This window comes from Miniopterus schreibersii (assembly GCF_964146895.1).
Source record: "Miniopterus schreibersii genome assembly, chromosome: 19".
Classification (NCBI taxonomy): domain Eukaryota; kingdom Metazoa; phylum Chordata; class Mammalia; order Chiroptera; family Miniopteridae; genus Miniopterus; species Miniopterus schreibersii.
The window spans coordinates 23583938-23597808 of record NC_138119.1 but is presented as its reverse complement, the minus strand read 5'-3'; the positions used below and the strand labels follow the sequence as shown (position 1 = coordinate 23597808).

General features: G+C 36.9%; 1 protein-coding gene across 1 annotated transcript in view; it reads right to left on the bottom strand.

Annotated features, from left to right (window-relative positions):
• HMCN1 (hemicentin 1) overlaps positions 1-13871 on the bottom strand; it is a 344699-nt gene that overhangs the window by 61096 nt on the left and 269732 nt on the right. The window contains exons 68-72 of the mRNA XM_081121757.1: positions 12946-13224; positions 7440-7636; positions 4195-4276; positions 2697-2833; positions 569-710 (exon numbers count right to left, since the gene is read on the bottom strand). Coding sequence (XP_080977883.1) covers positions 569-710; positions 2697-2833; positions 4195-4276; positions 7440-7636; positions 12946-13224 — 837 coding nt within the window. The remainder of the gene's footprint in view (positions 1-568; positions 711-2696; positions 2834-4194; positions 4277-7439; positions 7637-12945; positions 13225-13871) is intronic.

Sequence of the window (13871 nt, the reverse complement as noted above, 5' to 3'; positions counted from 1 at the left end):
GTAGAGATATTAGTTGTGTGGTTCACCCAATATCCTGTAAGGTTTCATATATTAAAAATCCAAAGGGATTGTTTGTGGGCAAAGTCTGTATTATCTTCCTGAAATTTGGCAATGTTTAGTGTTTAGATTTTATATCTGATAAAATTATAGTTCTATAATTTTAGAACTATATAGTTCTGCAGTCTCTGTCTAGAACATGTATACTGAAACACCAACATCAATAAAGGTGAACTAAATAATGGGTCACTTGTCATTTGGAGATTTAATATATTAACTTCCTTAATGGCTCTGATCTGAATGACACAAAACACCAGGATATGCTGATGACAACTGAGCATATATTATCCTCTAAGACAGTAATATATCTTTAACTATTTTTTTTTTTTTTTGAATTTGAGTTAGTTTGAAAATGACCACAACACAAATACTACAGGTTGTCTTTTTCTAGAGAAATAAGATAATCACAAAAATCAGTTTAATAGATTCATAAAAAACAAAAAGGTTATCATCTACTTGAATGTTTTTGGTTAAATTTTTAAATTGTGAAACAATGATGAGTTTTTCTTACCATTTACAGTGAGAATAAATTCTCTTGTAGTCTTCCCTGCAATGTTGCTGGCAACACAGGTATAATTGGCTGTATCACCCAGATCTGCATTATTAATTTGCAAGTATCTTCCTCCAGATAGGATTCGTACTCGAGGTGTTGCCTGGATTCAGCAAATAAAATTAATCATTAAAATGTCAGGAAAAGGAAATAAAATATTACCTTATAACATCAAAAGTCACTATAGTAAACTGTAGAGCACCTGTCTTTCAGTACCCTTTGTCTGCTTCCCCCACCATTACCTTGGTATCAAAACCCCATGAGGATACGCATATATGCATAACCCATGGACACAGAAAATAGTGCAGTGAAGGACCGGGAGGGGGTTGGAGCAGGGTGGAGGGGGTCAATGGGGGCGGGAGCAGACACCTGTAATATTTTCAACAATAAAGATATATTTAAAAAAACACACCCATGAGAATTATTTCTATGAGTGTGGTTAAGGCAAGGACATAATAAATGTCCCAGTTGTCCTGGCCAAAATGATCCACTCAAGGATGGGCAGGCTACTCAATGTGGGCCCATCAGAGCCCACCGCAGGACTCTGCTCTAGGTGCTGGGCAATAAGGCATGCTTTCTTCACTAGAATCACTGGTAGTGAGGATGACATGAGGCTGGTGGCACGTGGGGACAGCCTGCGTTGACTCTAAGACAAAGCAAGCAGAGTGGAGATTCGGAGAAAGGACATAGATGCTTGAAGACATGATTAGAGCCTCTGGATCTAGTGATGTCTAAAGCCTGAGTTCATATACTGATGCTAATAAATAACTTTAAAAACTTTTTAAGTTGGTTTCAGTCTCTTACTCACAACTGAAAGCTTCTTGACTCGAAAATTAACTTTGGGTAACTTATAGAAAACAATTATCCCCTAACATTTTAAAAATAAGTAAATAAATTATTTTAGTTTACAAATATTTGTTAAGCATTTATTTTATGTCCAGGCATGGAATCAAGAATTATGAAAACATAGAGATAATTAAATTTAACCTCTGCTATTAAGTCCAATTAATATAAACAAATAATTTTGTATAAATGAAAATGCCTGATGCTCATCATTGTTAAAAAATTCAGGTACCATCAAAGATTGATATTTTCTGTGAAAAAAGGTCAACCCATCAGACCAAGGATAATCTCTTCTCCTGCGATCAGGGTCCCGTGCCTTTCACTTTGTCTTTTAAACTTCTCTTTCTCTCTCCTACATCTTCAATCACTTTCTCTCAGTAAATAAAAATATATAAATCTTTTCTACACGATTTCAAGAATAGTCCATGATTATTTCCAGTTCTTCTTGTTCTTTAACTCCCCCAACAATCATAACCTGTCCTCTACTTTGACCACGCTACTGAAGAACCATTGTTAAGATCTTTAGTCACTTCTGTGTATTCTCAAAGCCAAGGGACACAACTTAATTTGTATCCTAATGCGGCCTCTGTTAATCTCTCTCTTTCCTTGACTTTCAGTACACCGGTGTCTCCTAGGTTTCACCCTGTCTCTCGGAATCCTCCTTCCCTGTCCCACTCACTTTCTCTTCTTCCTTCGCTCACCCTGTAATTGTTGGTATAGCCTCAGGTTTTAGTCTCAGTCACTGGGCATGTTACCCTGTAAGCTTTCTGGTCAACCTCATGCAACCTTAAGGCTTCAATAAGAAGCTCTACCGTGAAGACTACCAAATCAAAACCTTTTTAATGAAATTTGGACCCATATTCCTTAATGCTTTTTAAGAATCTCCACTTGGATAACATATAGGCAATCCAAACTCAAAATAGCTAAAACTGAGCTCATCTTACATTTTTTGTAACTGGCGAACTCAAGTCTGTCCTAGTACTCACATAACTTGGTCATATCTGGGATTAGCCTCAACTTCATCATCATCAATGCCATCAGTCTCTATATGAATACCTAACGGTCTAGAGTGAAATGAGCACACGGGAGACAAGACCATGCAGGAAAAGTCAGAGGCCTTAGGCCCACCCCTGCAGTGTTAAATCACTAGTAGCCTGATGTTTGTTTGGTTTTGTCTACCTAGCAAACACTCCACAGCCGATTTTTTTTTTCCTCAAAATGAATCTCTTGAAGTTACAAGACTTACTTGTAACTGTTCTCCATTTTTGAGCCAAGTGATTACAGGTGGGGGCACTGCATCCGATTTGCATTCCAATGTCACTTGTCTGTTCCGTAGCACAGTGAAATCTTGAGACCCATCAGTTCCAGCAATATTAGGGGGCACTGGGTGTGAGGAAAAAAATACACTGAAAGCTTTCAATAAACGAGACGTAAAACAATCTGAATTCTAATAGGTAATCAACAAATATTGCTTCTGCTATATGAAATAAAAGGCATATAGTTAAAACATTACTCATTCAATTTATGGTACAAATTATTATAAATAGTGGCATGTGTTTTTACTTATTCAATACTTTTACATACATTAAGTAATGAAATCCTTCCTCAGTCGCATGATTGGGATAAGTAATAAACCACATTAATATCACCATTTAACAGTTGAAAAAACTAAGGCACAAATAGGGGATTCCATGCCCAGGAACACACTTGGTAATGATTTTTCCTGAATATCAGATTTTAAAACCACTAAATCAGGGTCTATTGTAATATGTATAAATATATATTTTTTTCTTTATTTGCAGAAATGTATCTTTTTAATGTAACTATGTTATATATAATACACAATTTACATGTCAATAGTGGTAGGTCTAATTTGTATGTAGGGCAGGTGGGCAGAGGAGGACCCTCCTATATTACGCCAGCCCTATAGCTTACACCGCCTAGGCATTTAGGCTGTGAGAATGAGAAAAAACTGTGCTTAGTTTTTAACATGTTCCTCTCCATCAGGAGAGATTCCCATTTCTCTGCCAGAGTGTAACTGTTCAAACTTTTTAAGAAGGTAATTTGGCCTTAAGTGTGTGTGCATGTGCATGTGTGTGTGTGCGTATCTGTGTAAACAAGCAAGAAATTTATCAAAATAAAATAATTAAGGAAATACACCATCCCTGTACATGTATGTACAAGGATGTTTATAATAGTGTTGCTTATATTGGTGAAAATAAAGAAAGAGCCTTAGTATCCAAACATACGGAATGGATTAAACAAATGATGGCCTATAGGTTAACTGGAATAGCACACAATTACCAAAAAAATAATGTTATAAAAAATATTTTTTGACATGAAAACATATTTACCATTCCATTAAGTGAGATTAAAAAATAGATTAACTACTATATGCTGTATGACCACATTTCTGTGACAAAATATTAATATGCAGAATAGTCCTATCTTTGTGTGGTAAGATGATGAATTTAAAAAATTTTCTTTTTATCATAATTTATATTCTATTATTTTAAATCAATATATATGGATTATTTATGCAGGAACAAAACAAGTAACAAAATCCACTGAACTATTCCTTAAAAGCATTTGATCAGTCAAATATAAGCATCGGATTTGCAAAACACATATTTCCTAACGCATAAACATATGATATGCTGTGGAGTTGCCCCAGGTTCCATAAAATATGGCCTCTAATTGAGTATTAGGGTCTGATGGACTGCCGAGCACTTTGCCAAATTTACCGTGCACTCTCACTAAATATTCTTTGTCATCATCTCCTGCAGGGCTGGATGCCAGGCATGTGTATCTTCCTGTATCTTCCACCTAAAAAATCCAGATAAGTAAATTACACAGTGTTACCGTGTTGGTTTTGGTGATGAGAATAAATATCCACTAGAATGAATTTGAAAATCTCACACCAAGCAGCTTTACATTAAGATGGCATAATAATTAAGATTTAATGAACTGTCTTAAGATTTCTGATAGCACTCAGATATAGAGCATTGCTTGGTACCTCTAGTCTATGTAAATCTATGTTTTAATAGGGTTTCAGTACTTTATCTCAGGATAATTGCATATTAGGTATATTGAATGGTCTCAGGAAAGGCAGGTACGTATAGGAACCTAGTGCCATACATGACAGGCTAGATGCTCAACGTTAACTGAATAAGTATTTGTGAGTCTGAATTTCAGACTGAAAAGTTCAATTGGAGTCTTCCTGAAGAAAATTAAGTAAATGAATAAATATCAGGTTATTTAAATAAAGCACATGAATGACACATTTTGAATCCACCTTTGACATACATGAGGAAACGAAAGGGCTACATTATGTAATTTGGCTGCAAACAGGGTCAGAGTGACAGCAAAATCTATTATTTTCTCACTAAAGCCAGAACATTTCTTTCAAAAACCTCATGCATAGTTTCCACTGGAAGTGTTAGTCTTCATTCACATGTTTGATGTTGTGTAGAAACGGCCCATGCTGATGCATGTATAAAGTATAACTCTGGAAAATAGATGATCTTACTACTGTGAAAAAATGTTATTTTGGAAAAGTAGGAAAATCTTGTTTTCATTTATTTTACTACTTGAACATTCCTCGTATATTGGAAATTTTAAAATTCTTACATTCAAAACTGACTTTATAGATTATGGAAAAACTTTTTGGTAGGCTGCAGAAACTCCTTTGAAAAAATTTAAGACCAGTACGTTAAGACTAGTATTTTTGGAAAAATACTTAAACACAACTTTAGAAGAATGGCACTCACACAGTCCTTCAATTAAGAATTTAAAATGATGTGCTACTACCTAGAGAATCATTTCTGAATTTCTCATCATATTTTCAAAGCCTCTAAAAGTCAATTCTTCTCTACCAACTCAATTTATTCCCAAATGATACTTTCCCCTCCCCTTGTCCTGACTTAGCCAAACTTGAACCCATCATTCATGGCTACTCTTAAATATTGCCTCCTCCAAGAAATATTTCCTGACAACTTATGCCCTTCAGGATATCAAAAGCCATTATTTGTAGCTACATTTTCTAAAATGTGTTCTGTTAATAGGGTGTTTGAAAATTATAGTTGATCAGATTTTTTTAGAGTAAGATTTTGCCAAGTTGTTGACAACTGTTATGGCACACAAAGGAGGGAGAGGTACAGTTCATAGTTTTCCAAGTCTATTTGGTCATATAATTCTTCCCCCTTTGGAATGAATCACAGACGAATGTTTGATGAAAGATGTTTGAGGAAACTCTTGTCTCTACCACACATTTTGGAATTGCAAAACATCCATTATGTGCCAGGCAATCTATATGTTAATGACACATACATGAAAAGACAAAGTTCAAACAAGTAAAGCATAATTTAGTAAGTGCTTTAACAGAAATGTGTACAAAATGTTATGAAAACAGAGGTGTGGAGGAACCAAGAGCAGTCTTTATACTTGATAATATTAAAATCTTCACTTCTATAATGTTTTTAATGGTTTTCTTATAATGTCTTTTCCTAATTTCATCATAACTGTAGTTTTATTTCTCCTAGACCACTGAAAATTTCTTGAAAGCTGTGAAATGTCTTATGGGTTATGCTGGTATTTTCCACAACAGCTAGAATACGTGGGTCACCATTTAACAATCTATGGCACCTCTGTCTTGTTTGGTTATAACCTAACTTTTCATTCTCATATTCAAGACCCACTGCAATGTGGCCTGAATCTCCCTCTTCAGCTGTATTTATCATGATTCCTTTACATTTATGAGTCCTTTGTAAATTTATGATTTATATTCCGCATGCTTTCCTGTATTCATGCTATTCTTTATGTTACAAAATTCTTTGCCTTCCTTTTCGGTCTGTTGAAATGGTAACATTCAAGTGGTTTGCTAGTTTGAAAGGAGTTTTCTCTGGGTTATTGCCATGTCTGACGGATGGAAGAGGGGAACAGAAGGCGTGTTCTTGGTGTTGGAAGTGAGAACTGTGCTGAGCTCCACCAGCTAGGCTTTGGAACCAAACCCAGGAGGAGACCCGCCTCATCGCTGAGCAATGATAAGTCCTTGGCAGATAAGTGCTCAATCTCTAGGGGTTTGTTTGTGGATTTGTAGTATGGGGACCAAGACATATAAAGACGCAATTTATAATCCTTAGCGCTCTTTTACCAGCTCTTTCCTTCCTCTTTCCTCAGTGACAATGCAAACAAAATATGATTAATTAATGTTATTCTATTCTTTAAAGAAATGATGATTATAACAATATTAGCAGCAGCGACAATAATTCCATCTCACTCTAGTTTAGAATCACTACATGGCTGTGGCATGGTCTAAGTACATCATGTTAGATTATCTCCAGACCCCCAAGTGTATGAGTTTGGTATTATTATTATTTTTACCCTCAGTTTACAGATGAGGGCACCGGGGCACAGGTGGATAATATCTGGAATATAAGGCTTGCCTTTGTGAGAACAGAAGACTGTGACACTAAGATACCAAGAAATATTTCTCTTTCATATATTCACATTTCTGATTAGTTTCCTTAAATACAACCTAAAAGAACAGTCAATTTTACTGAATTGTTCTTTTTTTTTTTAAATGTGTCTCTTCAGATTTTCAGGCCTGGTAGTTCATTCTGAAGATCAAAAGTGCTCTTTGAGGCTTCATATATGTATGTATGTTGTCGCTTTTTGCTGGTTCCATAAAGTGCTACATGGCACAAAAGATATTTTATCAGTTATAGCACTGTGAGAATTTGTAAAAGTTAATGTGCAGATATCTTGCTTTCTTCTGAGCTTAATATGATACTTCCACTTCTTTTTAGTCATGTCACCCTGTAAGTGTCTACCCAGTCATGCATATGTGTAGGACCAATCCACCGTTGCTAACGTTACTGAGAGCTGTGATATATTTGAATTCAAAGATACAATTTTTTCCAACATGTCTCACATATCAGCAAGGGAGAAGCTGAACCTAGGATAAAATAATTGCATGAACTGAACTTACCTGACTACTAGATATTCGAAGAATCTCTCCTCCTCCAAGAGTTTGTACCTGATCTGTCTGGAGAAGGGGCCGTCCATCTTTCATCCAGGTGATTTTGGGAGCTGGGATTCCAGAAGCAATGCAGGTAAGTTCAAGTGGATTGTTAACAATCACTGATACCTCTATAGGTTCTTCAGATCCATTGATATGAGGTGGTTCTATTTAAAGGAAATGAGAAACAACAAACTAAACTTGCTGTTTGATAAAATACTGCTGATTAGAAAAACTTTAAAAGAAAACTTGACTCCAATCTATGGTTCATATGATTTAAATTGGTTAGAACACGATATCTAAATAATTATTAGATGTTATTACCATTTTTAAAATGGCAATATTTTAAAAGGAATGGATCATGGCTATAACAGATCACAAAGTAACAAGCCATTATGAGGTAGTTATACCTCAGTAATTGGGGTTCAGATCATTAGAGCAGTCTGACCTAACTGGAAATTTGAAAATAATAAAAACTAAACCCATCTTGTACCATTTTTCAAAGAGAGGTACTTAATAGTGTGTTTTTGTACCTTTTAAATATCTACTGTTTCTACAAAAGCAACAGGCAAATGCTATGGAATGTTGCTATCATCTCTTCCATGCAGAACTTTAAGAGAAAACAACCACTCAGCAAAAGAAAAAAGTTACATTTTCTGCATAAAACACATTTGTTATGTGTGGACAGAAATATTTTCCTTCTTTGTTATTTATACTTCTAAATTATCATTCTCAAGGGGATGTTAAGGAATCTCGACACTTGAAAGGAGCAGCAAGGTTTCTCAGTTCACTCTTCCTAAGTTCAGGAATCTCTCTGAAACAGACTTTCTTTATAATGATCGTTCAAGTGTTCTATGAACATTTCCAGCTTACTGTTTCACAAGGCAGCCAAAATAGCTGTTGGACAGCTCCAAATATTAGCTGTCTTTTTATTTTTTAATCAGGCACATAGTTTAGAACAGAGGCTCACAGCAAAGGATCTGGAGTCAAATAGCTTGAGTTTGAATCCGGGCTCCAAAAATTATTAGGTTAGTGCATTTAGACAAATCTCAAAATAAGGATGGTACTATAATTTAACTATAGGACTGTTGTGAGGATTCAATGAGATAATCTATAAACAATGTACGCTTCTTTTGTGTTTTCTGAATCTGTTTTATTTTATAATTAAAGTTTTTTTAAAAAGTTATTACTACAACAATGTCTACTACAACTGTTGGTATTAGTATTATTAAAACCTGCCTCCTAAAAATTTCTACCTATGGTCTTCATTTTCCTTTCTGGAAAAAAGAGAATATATTAAATCTGTATTGATTTTTAGATTATAATTAAGAAGTCAGGCAAAATACATTTCCTTATGTGTATTTTAGATTGATTCAATATATCTTGCTTAAAAGATTTGTGTCTGCATGTTGCTTACTGAATTAAATATAAGCTCTACACTACAGCTTCCAAGACTTTCATAATATGGTTTAATCTATCCTTACAACATTATCTACCTTTAATGTAACCCAGATTTTAAATCAGACTACTTGTCCCTCAACATGTCCAGCGCTTTCTCATTCTGACTTTGCTCACGATATTCCTTCCAGTGGAACAGTCTCCAATAGTCCCATCTCCTAACTGAGCATATTCAAGTACAACCAAGGTCACATGAATGTCGTTAAGTTCGCTTGTAAAAACTATAAACCCTTTCTTGACTCTCTCAACAAACTATAAAATCTCTATCCCTTTTAATTTCCATAACATGTTGTCTGTATCGATCAAGCACGCATCTGATTCTTTTTTTGACTACGGTCAATTCTTTATTCCTCCCACTTGTTTATTTACTATGTGTCAGTCGCTGTGGATAAAAAGATTAGTCAGGCGTGGCCTTTATCCTCAAGAGGTTATAGTCACTAGATTTAAAACCACAACAACAATAACAACAACATGTTCCCGACCGGCTGAAGGCCCAGTCACCAGAGCACACTCGTGTTAAGTGATTGTGAACTATTGCACCCTGGGTCTTGTCCAGGTGTCTTGCACTTCGGGCAGTGCAGGAGTTGTCCACACACTGACAACTCCACAACTTTATTTCCAGCCTAGGTCTCTCTTCTGAACTCTAGACCCATAAACCCAATTATTGGATAAACATCTTCAGTGGGACCTTTGGAAACTACTTCAAACCCAACACGTACCCAGCCCCAACCTGCTGCCTTCTACCTCAATACCTGGTCCTTTCCCTGCATTTCTGTGACAGACCCATCGACCACTTAGTCACACGAGCCAGAAACTAGGAGTCACCCTCGATACCTTCTTCGCCTGTGTTCAAGCCCACACCTGAGTCCTGACACATCTACCTACAACTATTTCTAGATTACACCTTGTTTTCCTCTCGCCTCCATCACCAATCCGAGTGAAAAACCATTTGCTTGGACTCATAACTCCCCCTTCCCGGCTGCAGGTGCCTACCCCATTGCTTGCTTCTTTCTTTCTCATTACCAGACTCCCCTTTTGCTGGGGCTGTGCCCCTTTCGTAGAGAGTAGATGGAGTGGCGTGTGAGTCTTCTGACCCGTGAGATACAAGTGGAAGGGGTTTCATGGGACATCTAAGAAAGTCCCTAAAGGGCCAACTCTTTGCCCTTCTAATTTTTCCTGCTTTATTGCTGCATCTAGTGACTCCAGGGGCGCGCGGAGCAGACAATGCCTGACCACTGAACAACTATGGTGTGAAGGCCAAGGGAACTGTAAGTATCTGAACTGGTGACCCAATGCGACTACCGTCTCCCTCCACACATCTCGCTCGGCAAGAGAAACGAAAGTTCTTTGTTTCAGCTGCCATATTTTTAGACGCTATGATATTCCCAAACACAATTCCTAATTAACACACTGGTCTCCGGCTCTGAGTCACTCTCTTCTTTGCAGTTAAGAGTGGTCTTTTCAAACTGTAACTCTGCTCATGGCATCCCAGTTAGGAGAACCTTGAATGGTTTTCCACTGTTCGAGGATAAGAACCACAATTTTTTAGAGTGGCTGACACAGCCCTTCACAGCCTGGACCCTGTCAAAACCCCTCAGCTTTATTTTGTAGGATTTCCTCCCTCTCTTTCGGTCTTCTTGCCAAACTGGACTTTCCAGAACCAGTAATACCTCACGACACCTCCCACCATGTGGATAGAATTAAGTTGAGAACAGCAGTTCCCCAAATGAGCACATTTACACTCAAATTCTGAGTGTAGCACTGGGTCAAGTGTAGAGTTTTTCGGGTTTTAATGGAATTAGCTTTCAACAGCTGCTGAAATGCAGAAACATTTCATCTTTCTGCTGAGCCAGTTTTCAAATCTGCTCTAAGAAAAATATCCTTATAAACCCTTCAGCTGGGAAGGCTGTTCTTTGTAAACGACGCTAACAATATTAGTGCTATTTTTTCTCCTTCGCCTCTTACATCCAGAAATGCACTGTGATTCTGTTTCTGAGTTCCTGAATTCCTAGAGGGGGGGTTTCCTTCTCTCTCCCCCCACTCACGGCCCCGTCCTGGGCCAGGGCCCTGCGTTTTCAGGCCTGTATGAATACAAGAGGCTCTTCAATTCATTCTTCACTGTCATCAGAATGAATTTCTGCGAGATGAAATCTAGTTGTAACACATCCCTGCTTGAGTTTCTTTCCTGCCTTTGTAAAGAGGTCCAACTTCCCCAAAATGTTCCCCAAGCTCTTCACGGTCTGCAGGTTTCCAGTCTTGCCTCTTGCTATTCTTCCTTTCACACTCAGCAACGTGAGTACAGACGGACAACTCAAGCTCTATCACTTTCACTTTCCTCTCTCACCTCTACGCCTTGCCCTTGAAGGCGCAAAGGGATCCTTGAGGAGATCTCCTCTGAACCTTACCATCCCACAGAATGTTATTTTAGCCACGCGATCCGCATCACACGCCAAAGTATTTACTGGTTCAAGTGTTCCCCCAGATGTAGGAACCTGAGAGCACTTCTTTTTTATTCAATGATGCATTCAAGTAGCCGTCACTCCATAGGTCACACAGCAGTTGTTCAATAATTATTTGTTACATAAGGACTACAACATGCCTGGCACATAACATATAGTCAATAATGAATACTTAATAAGTCAATAATTGAGATACAAATCCCATTTATGTCACCTCCTGTTATTCCTCATGTTCTGTGAACTGATGCACAGGACATGCCACCCCTCCTCACAGACACACACTTTCTTCTGTCTTTGTCTCTCAATACCCTGGAGTCCTGCCTCCACTACCACCCTTCATTCTATGGAACACTCATCTACACCACAGTATCTCTCTGTGTTTATTTAGATATTGTCTTGCCTCCCTCTACTGTTAAAACGCCCTTTAATCCAGCTGACAAGTATCTAATTCCATTCAATTCAATCCAACAAATAAACATCTTGTCACGTCAAGTGCACTGTGAATGCAGCAATAAGATGGGTACTGCCAGTCATAGCATTTAACTAAGGATAAAGCAGACTGTTAAAGACACACAAGTAATTAAATTATAATAGGTACTATGAGAAAGATTACAGGGCATCCAAAATCATATGCTGGCTTTTTTGGCTAGACCCTTGCCAACATTCTTCCTGTTCATTGCCCTGAGGGGTGCATTCTGTTCTATGTAAAGAGACTGAGGTTTTTACTTACACAATACTGAAGGAAAAAAAAAACCTCCATGAAAGTATTGCTTATTGAAATAGCTCCTTTCACTCATCTTCACTTCTCTTCCTAAGTCAAAAATTTTTGACTTCAAGGAAAAGATGTGTTTTGTCTTTATACTATTTTGTTTGCACGTAGAACACTGGAACACACATCTTAAATATTTATGTTAATGCATACAAGAGTAAGTGGAACTAGGTAATGTGAAATGAGGATTATGACTATAATCGACACACTGGATCATTTAAAGGCTGTTTGGAATAACATACATGAGCAAAAATATTATACTTTTTCATTAAATTGCTGTTATCAGATGTGCTTTTAGTTCTTGGAGTAATAATTCACAAGTAGTAGTTCACATCTTTTTAGACAGATAAAAAACAGTAATTTAAATTTAACACGCTTCAGATAAGAATAATCCTATGTCAGCGATTTTCAACTGCTGTGCCGTAAGAATTTTTAAAACATGCAGTACTTGACTATTTAGCCAGGGTCACTGACCTCTTTTCCTCTGGACTGTCAAATAAAAAAATGACAACAGCCATCCAGTGTGAATGAATCACAATTATACCTATTTTTGTCAGATCTGCAAAAATATAGTATATTTTTTTGGTGTGCCACAGAATTTTAGTAATTAGTTCATGTGCCATGAGATGAGAAAGGTTGAAAATAGCTGTCCTAGGTGAATTATGAAACAGGAATATGACGTACAATGAAGTTTTTACAAACTTTGTCCCATAGCAAATGATTCTAAGAATTACTCTTTTTTACTAAGTCTTTCTTGTCTCTTCCTTCCCAATATTGACTGTTTACGTACCCAGCACCTTCAGGATAAAGTGCTTGCTGACTTCTCCAGCTTCGTTGGAGGCAATGCAGGTGTACCTCCCCGAGTCTTCAGTCTCTGCTTTGATGAGCTGAAGGACCATCCCTTGAGTGCTGACTGTCAGATGGGTGTCAAGCCCCAGAGGCTGGCCATCCCTCAGCCACGACATCCTGGGAGTTGGGGTTCCATCCGTGAGGCATGTCATGGAGGTAGAACTGCCCCTGACAATTGTGATTTCCTCTGTTCCCATTGCATTGTCCAGATTTGGTGGCACTATATACATAAAAGAAAAAGAGCATATTTTATATATCTATTTTAATTTGAGATCAATTTAGATTTAGAAAAACTGAAGGGTTCAATTAGTTTTTTAATGTTTCTATGATCTGTAAAAAGATAGAATTTAAAATAGCACATAATGTAATCGATGACTTCACCATAAAAACATATGTTAAGTAGGCTAATTATTAATCTTCCAAAGCATTAGCGATGAAACCTCAGGACTGTTTCCTTTAAAATATACACTGTTCCAATGTGTTTACATTTTGGCCATTTTTTAACTGCTGAGGTTTGTCTCTTTAATTTGTTATAATACATATGATAAATTCCAGAAGTATACTTTCAACTACTTTCTGTGTAATAAATAAAATAATATTATATTCTAGAGTAAATTTTATATAATCCAACATCAGTCATTTGCAGGCTCTATTAGTTAGTTAACTATTCTGAGATGTTCTTAGGGATGGAGAAATATCACCCAGAAACCTTAACATTTCAGAAATGAAATGTTGTAAGTTCTCTATCTCCACATACACACAGAGAGATATATAGAGTATCCCCAAAATTGCATACACCCTGTACATATGATAGCTCAATTGATGTTTCTTTCTTTTCAGATTTAACCCATTGGAATTAATAATTAC